This window comes from Xenopus laevis, chromosome 9_10S, assembly GCF_017654675.1.
Source record: "Xenopus laevis strain J_2021 chromosome 9_10S, Xenopus_laevis_v10.1, whole genome shotgun sequence".
NCBI classification, from domain to species: domain Eukaryota; kingdom Metazoa; phylum Chordata; class Amphibia; order Anura; family Pipidae; genus Xenopus; species Xenopus laevis.
Genome location: NC_054388.1, coordinates 24481793 through 24494572, shown reverse-complemented (window position 1 = coordinate 24494572; position 12780 = coordinate 24481793). Strand labels below are relative to the sequence as shown.

The 12780-nt window shown below is 41.5% G+C and overlaps 1 protein-coding gene across 1 annotated transcript in view; it reads right to left on the bottom strand.

The window, feature by feature from the left end:
* The window catches only part of nploc4.S (NPL4 homolog, ubiquitin recognition factor S homeolog), a 44846-nt gene that overhangs the window by 14489 nt on the left and 17577 nt on the right, over positions 1-12780 (bottom strand). The window contains exons 9-11 of the mRNA NM_001086958.1: positions 5949-6035; positions 4095-4166; positions 3882-4008 (exon numbers count right to left, since the gene is read on the bottom strand). Coding sequence (NP_001080427.1) covers positions 3882-4008; positions 4095-4166; positions 5949-6035 — 286 coding nt within the window. The remainder of the gene's footprint in view (positions 1-3881; positions 4009-4094; positions 4167-5948; positions 6036-12780) is intronic.

Here is a 12780-nt window from a genome sequence, read left to right as displayed (position 1 = left end):
TGGCAACCGGACTAGTCCCTGGATCAAGAGCTATCTCCCATAACCCTGCATTCCCTCACTTGCTAAAAAAGCAATCCAACCTCTTCTTAAAACTATCTAATGTATCAGCCTGTACAACTGATTCAGGGAGAGAATTCCACATTTTCACAGCTCTCACTGTAAAAAATCCCTTCCGAATATTTAGGCGGAACCTCTTTTCTTCTAATCGGAACGGGTGAACTTGTGTCAGCTGGAAAAACTTCCTAGTGAATAAAGCATTAGAGAGATTATTATATATTTATACATAGTTATCATATCACCCCTTAAGCGCCTCTTCTCCAGCGTGAACATCCCCAATTTGGCCAGTCTTTGCTCATAGCTAAGATTTTCCATACCTTTTACCAGCTTAGTTGCCCTTCTCTGTACCCTCTCTAATACAATAATGTCCTGTTTGAGTGATGGAGACCAAAACTGTACGGCATATTCTAAATGGGGCCTTACAAGTGCTCTATACAGTGGAAGAACGACCCCCTCCTCCCGTGACTCTATGCCCCTTTTAATACAGCCCAAGACCTTATATGCCCTTGATGCTGCTGACTGGCATTGCTTGCTACAGCCAAGTCTATTATCTACAAGGACTCCTTTTTCATAATAGATTTGCCTATTGCAGTCCCATTAAGGGTATACGTGGCTTGGATATTATTACATCCCAGGTGCATGACTTTACATTTATCAACATTGAATCTCATTTGCCACTTAGCTGCCCAGATTGCCAGTTTGTCAAGACTTTGTTTACATTCATTTTTATTAAAGCTTTATGAATCATATCCTGAGTCAGCCACTGACTAGATTGAGCCAAGCCATTAGTGCAGCTATAAAGTGAGCCTGGGAATTCAGACTCCACTATTGTATACACTAATGAAAATAACTGATTTGGCACATTTGCCTTTTCTGTATCTGTTACAACCACACTGGTACCGTTATTTAATGGAGCAACACTCTCAACCTGCATCTTATTACTATTAATATATTTAAAAAACTTTTTAGGGTTAGTTTACACCTCTACCGCAATTAACTCTTCATTTCATTTCTTTGCCTTCTGGATTGCTGATTTACAACATTTATTGAAGTGTTTATATTAATTAAATGCAGCTTCTGTCCCAACAGATCTGTAGTTTTTAAATGCCTTTCTCTTCTTTCCTATTAACTTCTTTACTTCTGTATTAAGCCACATAGGATGATTCTTAGAGCTTCTACGTTTACTCCTTAAGGGAATAAATTGAGAACAGTAATGATTTAATATCATTTTAAATGACAACTTTTTTTGTTCTGTGTTTTTAGCTGAAAACTTAATGCCCCAATCAATGCTCTGTAGGGCAGCCCTCAAGGCACAAATTAGCTTTTCCAAAATTCATGGTTTTTGTTGCCCCAGTGTATATTTGTTTTTTGCACCAGACATTAAATGACATAACATTATGGTCACTATTACCCAGGGGTTCAATGACTTGCACATTTGCTATAAGTTCTGGGTCATTTGAGATCACTAGATCCAGAATAGCATTTTTTCTGGTAGGCTCCTCAACAACCTGTGCCATAAAATTGTCATGCAACAAGTTTATAAACTTGTTCCCATTAACTGATCTGGCAGTACTGTTGCTCCAGTCAATATCTGGGTAATTAAAATCTCCCATTATCATTACTTTACCCAAACTAGCAGCCTTTTCTATTAGCATCAGGAGCTTAGCCTCCTCCTCGTCACTTACATTAGGGGGTCTATAGCATACACCTACAATTAAGTTGCTGGACTCTTTACAGTTGGTGAAGAACTCCACCCATAAGACTTCTACCCCCTCATTTTCTAACATAACCTCCTCCTTTATATAAGCTTTTAAATCCTGCCTAACAAACAGACATACCCCTCCTCCTTTTCTATTACCTCTGTCCCTCCGAAACAAAGTATAGCCACTGATATTAACTGCCCATGTCATGTGACTCATTCAGCCATGTTTCAGCCACACCAATCACATCATATTTTACATCCAGCACCTTCAGCTCTCCCATTTTACCAGTCAGACTCCTTGCATTTGAAAACATACATTTAATACTGGTACCATATTGAACATAGGACATGTGGCCCTCCCTATCCTTAACAGTACCCCCAGCCAAATCTCCTCCCCCATTTTCCCTTTCTTTGCCCACTATCTCATCTAACCTGTTTTCCACTGAATCTTTTACCCCCATGCGTAGTTTAAAATCTCCTCCAACCCATCTTCTCTCCCAAAACAGCTGCACCATCATCATTGAGGTGCCTCCCATCCCTAGCAAAGAGCCTATAGCCGACTGAGAAATCAGCCCAGTTCTCCAAAAACCCAAAACCCTCCTCCCTACACCAATCTCTCAGCCACACATTAATCTCCCTACGCTCCCGCTGTCTCCTTAGCATTGCTCGTGGCTCAGGTAATATCTCTGAGAAAATTACCTTGGAAGTCCTCGCCCTCAACTTTACACCTAGTTTTTTAAAATCGTTCTTGAGGACTTTTCCACCTCCTCTAACTTTGTCATTGGTACCTATCTGTACCAAGACCACTGGGTGTTCCCCAGCCCCTCCCAATAATCTGTCCACTCGTTCCACCACATGCCGAACCCTAGCACCAGGCAAGTAGCAGACTGTTCGGCATGTAAGGACCTTACGACAGATTACCCTATCCACCTTTCTAATAATTGAATCCCCTATAACTAAAACCTGCCTATCCTTCCTTGTACTCCCCCCACCACCCGTATTAGAACCACTGCCTCCCAGGGTTCTCTGAGAGTCAGTCTGCTCCATACAGGCCAGTTCAGAGTTTTCCTCCCCAGCATCTTCAGCCAAAACGGCGAATCTGCTGTTTTGGACAAGCTGTGGACCAGCCCCCCTACCCTTCTGTCCCGTACTTCCCCTCCTGACTGTCACAACCCTTCCTCCCTCATTAGCCTCCACTGCCCCTTCTCCTCCCCCACTCCACTAGCACCTGCCAGTGGTTGCTCTGTGAGGGTTCTTTCCTCCCCCTCGTTTGCCGCTGCTCTCAGTGCTGCAAGTTCACCCCTTAGAGTCTGCAGTTCAGATTCCAAGATGAAAACCCACCGACATCTCTCACATGTAAATACTGCATGGAACTGCTGCTCCAACACCACATACATGTGACACAACACACACTGAGTAATACCAGCAAACCCACTTGCTCTCATATTTACACTGGGTACTTACAGTCTCCCAAATGCAATTCCTCACAAATGCCTTTTCAGTTTACGCCTTAAGGTTTTTGACACTGCTTAACACTCACATGCAACACTCGCTTAGCAGCTCCCACTCTCGCTTTGAATTCACAAAGTTAAGGTTTCAAACAAAGCACACAAAGCCTGATCAGAATTTACCTGATTAACTCCTCCCTCCCCCTTAATTAGAAGAAGAGGGAAATAAATGCTTTTTTTTTTTAAAAAAAAAATGTTTCCCTTAGAAACTCTAAAGCTAAAACACAAAAAGAAAATAAATGCAATCAATGTATCTACGAGTTTACCCCAAACAGAGAAAAGAAAAAACGGTTTGTCTCAGTCAGATAACTCACAGAACACACAGCAGTCAGTTATTTGCACTTACTCCCTTCTTGCACCCAGCACTCCCAGCATGCACAACAAACACTAACGCCTTTAGGTTTTTAACGCTGCTTAACACTTAATTCACATGCAACACTTGAATTCACAAAGTTAAGGTTTCAACAAGGTAACCTCATGTTTCTCTGAGACAGCTATTAGTGTCCATGCAGAACAACTAGTATAATTTCTGCGATGGTAGCACTACAGTTGGTTCACATGGAAAGCTTCTGAATAGAGGGCTGAACTAGTGTAAAAAATTAGCAGAACCCTACCTGTTGCCACAACTGTCACAAATTTTGAACCAAAATGTGCATCTGGTGACAAGCGACACAGGTTTGGATACTTGTTCTGAAAATAGCCGGCTGTAATGCATTCTTCAGCACTTAGAAAATAGGTGTCCTAAGGCAAAAAAAAAAAAAAGTTTTCACTGCTAGTGCAACATTGACAATGGATAATAAAATAAAGGAGACAGAGCTTGGTCTAACCTTATTCCTACTGTACCGAACTGTACCTTTCCTTGTGTCTTCAGAGACGAGGTCAGTAAATATCCAGCCAACCTTTATAGAGAAACAAAATAACATTGCTACGTTCTCTTCAAACCAATTTCTACAGCTCTATATTAAATGTACTTAGAACCAGAGTAAAAAGGTTCTATGTGGGCAGATTTAACGGACCCTCAAGACCGACTAGTCTGCAACTTATCTGTTCATAAATGGGGCCCTGCCTACCCGACAGATATCTGGCCAAAAATCAGCTAGATATCTATCGGATCAGCCTGAATTAGGCCAGCATATAGGTGGCCAAAGAGCTCTGCTCTTTTGTCAACTTTGCCATAAGAGAGGATCATAATGAGCATGGCAAACTTACATTCTACTGAATCAGTTTGTTGCTATAGAGGCAGTTTATTGCCAATAGATTAGACACAACAGTGCAAGCTAGAACTCTATATTCATTCTGTAGAATGCTTTACCATACCTTAGCAAACAGTTCTAGAAAATCTCTGTTTGTTTATGATAGCAGCCACCATATTAGCTTGCCGTGACATCACTTCCTGCCTGAGTCTCTCCCTGCTCACTCATAAATCTGGGCTCAGATTACAGCGGGGGGGGGGGGAGAGGAGAGAACTGAGCATGCTCATGCCCATGCCCATGCCCTGGAGGTTTAAGCTAAAAAAAGGAAGTTTGATACAGAAACTGTGTGTACACAATTGAAGGAAAGAAATGCTGTGTTTCTTTTGACAGAGCAGCATTACTATGAGGGTTTACTGGTGTATTCATATAGGCCTTTCTTATAAAATTTACTTAATTTGAACCTTTCCTTCTCCTTTAAGCCTTAAAGTGATACTGACACTAAAAAACTATTTTTCAAAACATTAATGCACATAAAAAAGTATCTATGGATCATGCTGTTTTTTAACTAATATGTCTGCTTATGTAAGTATTTGTTACTTGAAGTTCCTAAACCTGACTGTTTTGCCAACCTGACTGTCCCTTCTCAGCCCGTCAGAGTTTCTAATGCTAAAGGACTACTGATGGACAAATATGGCAGCCTCCACATAGAAACATGGGGGATCAGATAGGTAATGTAAAATCATCAGTAAATACTTTTATGGCAAAATTATAAATAGCATTCAAAGACAATGTTATGATAGATGTAAAAAAAGGTTTAATTTTAGGTGTCACAATTTCTTTAAGCTATGTATCCCTTCTTCAGTCCACCATAATAATTAGTGGTATTTAAATTTTTTATAATAAACGACTAGAGACTGAGAAGAATCATTAGGTAATAATGCAACTTGAGTGTATTTAAAAAAAATAAGTAAGGCATATTATGGATATACAAACAGTACAGTGAACAACACACCCATAGCAAACAATAAACATGTACAGGTATGGAACCTATTACCCATAATGCTCGGGACCTGGGGCTTTCTGTAATTTGGATCTTCATGCCTTAAGTCTACCAGAAAATCATGTAAACATTAAATAAACCCAATAGGCTGGGTTTCCTTCCAATAAGGAACAATTATATCTTTGTTTGTATCAAATACAATGCAATGTTTTATTATTGGATTATTGTAATATAATGGAGTCTGTGGGAGACAGCCTTCCTGTAATTTGGAGCTTTCTGGATAATGGGTTTCTGTATAACAGATGCCACACCTGTAGTATTAACTGATGTTAAACAGCTGTTTAAAAACAAACATTTGATTAGTTGCTATGGGTGACTAGACCTTAGTACACTTGGTGACTCATTACTATTCCATTGAATAATAGAATACCAGAGTCCCTACAAGAAACTGTAGATGGACATGCTTCCCCACATTTATAGGTACTTGCCTTCCTTAGTCCAAGCTTGGCTGCAATCTCATCTACTACTTTAGCCTTTGGATCATCAAGTAGCTGCAGGCTGTTCTGAGTTCCAATCTGCATGCAGACCAGAAGACCAGTCAGTCAATCTGTATTACCATTCAATGTTGGCGTGCTCTACCTTTTCAGGTGTTAGGTGCTATACAGTCCATAGGACACCTGCCCAGGTCAATTGTCAAAGAATCTAAAATTGCTGTAGCACACATCCAAAATTGTTAGTGCGAAAATGCTGGCAATGTTTTGAGCCACACTGGGCCCTTTATCAAGCCTGAATTTACACACCAAGTACTGTGTTGAATAATGAACAAGGAGGTGGGAAAGAAAGTAGGGTGGGGGAAAGAGAGGGTAATTGGGAGGGGAGAGTAAGTGCCAAATGATCCATTAAAGGGCAGATTTATTAAAGATTGAAGTGAAAATTCACTTTTTTTTTGTCAAAACTCTCAAATTCGAATTGTGAATTATACAAATTCAATTTGAGTTTTAATTTGAATTTCGAGATTTGCCATACTCTGGCCCTTTAAGAACTCAAATTTGACGATTCGCCACCCAGAACCTGATGTATTACTGTATAAGTCAATGGGAGAGGTCCAGTGATTAATTTGGTGATGTTTCTAGCCTTCCTGACATTCAAGGTTTTTTCAGAGAAAAAAAAACTAGAATTAAATTCAATTAGAGTTTTCGGAAATTAGTTTGCGTTTTAAAAATTAGATTTTATGAATACATCTCAACTAGTCGAATTACGAGTTAATGAGAGTTTAAAAAAACATGAATTCGAAATTTGACCCTTGATAAATGTGCATCCCTGAGTCCATTACAATTCAATGCCATTAATACTCGTCAATGTCCATAACCACAGTCTCCAATTCAGTTCATGCTTGCAACATTTGTACACAAACAAGTTTTGATCTTCGTAAAAATTATGAGTGCAAACATTTTCATCTCTCATTCTGTAAAGAACAGCGGAAGTAGAGGGGCGCGTCTCTAGACTAGAAGATGTGTTCAGCCTTCTCACAGCCCAAATAAAGCAACTTCAATATCGAAGCCACAAACTAGCTGTCAAACTGTTCGATTATGAAAACAGATGACGGAACAATCTACATGTGGTGGGCCTTCCTGAGCATTCCAAAGGAGATGACCCAACTCTGTTCGCCGAGCAGTGGTTCAGACAAAAGTTAACAGAGGCCCGATTCTTCCTGCAGTTTGTTGTAGAGAGGGCACACCACATACCATCCTGGAACTTACCCCCAGGGGCACCACCAAGGCTGCTGAACTTTAGGGACAAGATGAGGTGCTACAGGCGGCGCGTCGTATCCCGGTGCTCTCCCACGACAACAGCAAAATCGACATATTCCCCAACTACTAAGCTGAGCTTCAGAAACAAACAGCAGCATTTGTCGGAGTCAAACTGCGTCTGCGGGAAGCAAATATCACTTGCGCAATGTTCTACCCAGCCAAGCTCAGAATACAGACAGACGGTAAAGCCATGTTATTTACCTCGCCTAAAGAAGCTTCTGCCTGGCTGGACTCACGAGGGGTCCGGGTGGCTCCCTCAAACAGCAACAACCAGTAAAGGCAGGGAGTATAATAACTGTATCTCAAGGTCAGCTGCTTCAATAAATGCGGTAGCTATGGCGTGAGGGCCGGGAGCGGCAGCCTGCCTCACAAGACCCAACCATATACACGTACTCTGATTCCTTGACGCATGATCCCATACATGAAAGACATAAGCTCTAGTGCCTTGATAGGGTACCTTACACTACCCGGGGTCACAGGGCAATTGGACTAGCTCTGCCATTTGGGTACCCAGCACTGCGAACTAGAGATTTCAATTTAGCCATTTTGGAATCAAAAGGAATTTTCCCCCTCTGAGGGGGAAAACAGGCCTCAAGAAAGGCGAAACCGGTCTGTAGTTGGGAATCTGATCAGCTATTATCCTGGCTTCTGCTTTAAAAACCCAGTGGGTGAGCTTTATCCTATAGGATAAACCCATGTAAATGGGATTTTCTTGGAGCTTGTTTGTAATTCATTCCCAGGATTCCTTGTTTATTTAAATCTGTATGAGGCAGTCTCCTCAACCCTAGTGACTTGTATGCGAAACCACACGGAGACTAAGATACGCTGGTAGAAATGTAAACATGGTTGAATATATAAGCAGTTGCATCTCTGACTGCATTGCTTCTCTCGGACGTCAACAGACAGGGGTATTTATGCATAACCTAGGGTATTATTATAAGCAAGATTGAGGCAGAGCTCCACCTGACAGAAGCAAGTGACATGGTATAGGTGATCCAAACTGCTGATACACCCCAACTAACTGTTTATTTAATTGATAAGGTTTGTTATGGGAACTGAGACCTGTTCATGTTGGAGACAGGTAGGGATGGGAAATGTAAATACCTGATAAGCGTCATAGCAGGAACAAGGGCAGCAGCATCCTATGAGGTCCAACTCCTCCAAATCTCACTAAACCAAGCTGAAGGTCAATACGCAGCTAACCCAGCACCAGACAACCTGGCTACATTTGAGAAAGCCCAAAAGACAGAGCAAGCCAGAATTAAAACAACCCAACAGAAACTACTGTATGCAACACAACGCACCTTTGACAAAGGGGAAACTATTGGCATATCTAGCAAAGACTGGGGGGGCCACAACAGCTATAGCCAGAATCCAGACACCCAAAGACGAAATAGTGACTGACCCCTCAATCAAAGCAGAGGTATTCCTGAAGTATTACCAATCTCTCTACACCTCGAAGGCTAACTGAACCTCAGTTCCACAACTTACTAGAAAGGATCCCAATTCCACGCCTCCCTGCAGAATTAAAGCAAACACTCAACGGCCCAATCACAGTAGAGGAGGTCAAGGATGCCATTAACTACCTACCCTCAAGCCCCAGGCCAAGATGGATATCCCACAGATTGGTACAAATAGTACTGCAAAAAACTGGCACCACACATACACAACATCCTGATGAGACCTTCTGAGAAGCCACAATAGTGTTAGTCCACAGGGAAGGGGAAAATCCACACCTTCCAAGCTCTTACAGACCTATTTCACTGCTAAATGTGGATGCCAAAATCCTTGCAAAATATCAGCCAATAGACTCAAGCAAGCAATCACAGAAATTATACATGAGGATCAGTCTGGGTTCATGCCACAGAGATCAACTGTAGCCAATATAAGACCACTATATACCAACTTACAAGACACTCATTCCAATATAGGAACAAGAGTGGTGACATCCCTAGACACAGCCAAAGTGTTTGACTTAGTGGAGTGGGCCTTTCTGTAGCAGGTCCTTGCCACGTTCAATTTAGGAGCAGACTTTATCAGATGGATTAGGCTACTATATAAATCCTCAGGTGAACGCATACCGGTAAACAACTGCATATCCCACCCATTCCAGCTGCAGTGGCACTAGGCAGGGCTGTTCTCACTCCAATTTGCACTAGCAATTGGGCCTCTGGCAATATTAATTAGATCCTCAGCAAATATCAAAGGACTGCTTCTGGGGAGGGTTGAACAACGTAATTTCCCTATATCTCAATGACCCAGGGCCATCATCGCAGGAAGTATCACACATAGTATTTTTCCCCTAGACAAGAACATAGACCCCTCAGCATATCCGGCCACCCCCTACCATTGTGGGGTAATTCACACTTACCCCACTTTCGGCCTTTGACGAGTGTCTGGATTCTGGATGGTGGTCTTTTTGACCATTAGTCCATACAAAAACTCTCCAGTTCAGTTAAATTTGATGGCTGCCATGCATGGACAGCCTGCTTCAAATCATCCAGTAGATTTTCGATGATAATCAAGTCGGGGGACTATGACGGCCATTTCAGAATATTGTACTTCTCCCTGTGCATAAACGCCTTTGTAGATTTCGAAGTGTGTTTAGGGTCATTGTCATCCTGAAGAATTTGTTGATATGGAGTTGAATTCATCCGACCCTCGACTTTTAACAAGGGCCCCAGTCCCTAAACTAGCCACACAGCATGATGGAACCTCCACCAAATTTGACAGTAGGTAGCAGGTGTTTTTCTTGGAATGTGTAGTTGTTCTTCCGCCATGCAAAGCGTTTTTTGTTATGACCAAATAACTAGTTTTGTCTCATCAGTCCAAAGCACTTTGATGAAATGACTGGCTTCCTTAAATAAGCTTTTGCATACAACAAATGACTGTTTGTTGCATGAGTGCAGAAGGGGCTTCTTTCTCACCACCCTGCCATATAGATGTTCTTTGTGCAAATTGTGCTCAATCATAGAACGATTACACCATCTGCAGCAAGATGTTCTTGCAGGTCTTTGGAGGTGATCTTTGGGTTTACTATAACCATTCTCACAACCCTTCGTATTTGCCACTCCTGTATTTTTCTTGGTCTGCCAGACCTGGGTTTGGCCTTCCATTTTCTGATTACATTCCTTACAGTTGAAATGGAAAGTTTAAACCTCTAAGATAGCTTTTTGTAGCCTTCCCCTAAACCATGATACTGAACAATCTTTGTTTTCAGATCTTTTGAGAGTTGCTTTGAGGATCCTCAGTCTTCTGAGAAAAGTCAAGCAGAAGTACAACTTGCAATTGGATACCTTAAACACCTTTTATCATGATTGGACACACCTGCCTATGAAGTTCAAGGCTTAACGAGCTAATCCAACCAATTTGATGTTGCCAGTAATCAGTATTGAGCAGTTAAATGCATTCAAATTAGCAAAATTGCAAGGGTTCCCTGATTTTTGGACAGACAGTTTTTCACATTTGATTTAATTACAACGGTATACTGCTTCACTAAAAATCTTTTTCCAGAACCCCCCCCCCCTTTCTGGGCAATGAAAGACATAGCACGGTTATCTTTTTTGTTGAAAGTGGTGTAAATTATTATGCAGGAATAACGGATGATCTAACACCGACCAATCCCACATGGAATCTTTGGAGATTTGTACTTTACTACGCAAGAAAGACATTGATAATGACATGGATGAGCGTAACCCCCCCTCAAAAAAGATATGCTTGGTCTCAAACAAAAACTTGTGACTTATCCAACTGACCTACCTAGCCAGGGGCTGCCCAGGTAAATATAACAAAACATGGGATGAATGGAATGAGGCATGCTCTTGAAATAGATGTGGATATGGGTATAATGTGTGTAGTACCAACCATTACCTGTATTTTAGTAATAATATCAGGACGCATGAAAGACTTAAACTGTTATTCTGTAGTTATCTGCCATAGTATTGCATATTCATGACTCTGTTCCCCACCCCATTTTTGCCTTCTGTACCCCAACCCAAGCAAAAGCATAAATAAAAACTACATTCTGTAGTGTTTCTGAAATAATCAAGTTTATGTTCACTTTTCCTCTCTCAGCATTTGTTTCTTTTCATTTCTCACTTCATATAGCAGTTGGGTGTCAGATATTCATTGATAGCTATATCCAATATATATTATAGGGGGCTTCCTTTTGCCTAGAAGATGTATTAAGACTCACTCTCTTAAAATCACCAGACAGCATGTCGCTCTACATGCAGGATTTGTGCAAAAGTCAGTTATTTTGTTAGATTTTGTTTGTACTGGAATCAGTTATTTGAGTGAGCACAAATTCATCTGCTAGGAAAGGAAGCCCACCCAGCACTGGATTTTCTAAACTATGCCTTTCAAAGCCAGCTGCCTCTTGAGCCCCCCTCCTCAGACGTGCACGCACGCACAGTTTTACAGTTCTTCTGCTCCCAGTTCTGCTTCTCCTGGTGAGGCGCGTTGATGTGGCTGGGCGGCATGCTGCCCCTAAATATGTGCCGCCCTAGGCCTGGGCATTTTGTGGCCTTGCCACAAATCTGGGCCTGAGCCCTGCCTACAAGATATATTGGTTATAACTGTCAATGATGCTGAGAGAGGAATAGTGAATAAGAACTTGATTATTTCAGAAATAATGCAGAATTTTAAATTGATTGTATTTCAGTATGATGAAGCTTATATTAAATTTTCATTTTCGTGACAGTTCTCCTTTAAAGGCCAACGAAAGGTTAATCAACATGCTGGCTGAAAGCAAAGGCATTCTCCCTTATCACTTACTGTGCACAGTGAATTCTGTGCCGTGCTTTCATTCATATGTAAATGAACTGCCAGCAGAATCCAAGCCACAGAGCTGGGTGACGTCAGCAAAATCTCTTCATGTTCCCACCCCACCGCCTCGGGCACAGAACAGACTCTTAAGCTAATTTTCTTTCACTCTGCGCATGCATCTAATTAAAACACTCCTTCCCTCTGTCCTGGCCTCCTCCTAAATTCATTTGCATGCTCTTCATTTGCCCGCCCACCAGCCAATAGGAATCTATTCTGCTGTTTTCCTTGACAACGCTCGATCCCTTTCTTTCTCAGAGCTGCCGGCAGGTTCACAGTTCGCACAGACTGCAACTAGAGCAGAGTGAGGGGCCAGTTTAACTCTTTTATATCACTTAATTTTCTTTCCACCACGGGTATAATGAGAAACACGTCAGGGGTAGAGGAATGTTGGTGCATGCGCATTGATTATTATTGCAGCAATGTGTCCTTTTCTAAGATGGCAGCTGTGTTTCAATCAAAAGGCAGAGACTTTACCCAGTGGAAATCTTTAGTAAAACGAGTTACTTCTTAAAAAAAACCTAGCGATTGGGCAGTGCTCTATGAGGCCTACTATCAGGGACACTATATAGATTTTGACTTTCTCTCTCCTTTAAATTAATTAAATAACATAGTATTTGGTGTGTAAATTCAGGCTTGATAATGGCCCAGTTTGGCCTGAAACTTTGCCAACATTTACGTCTAC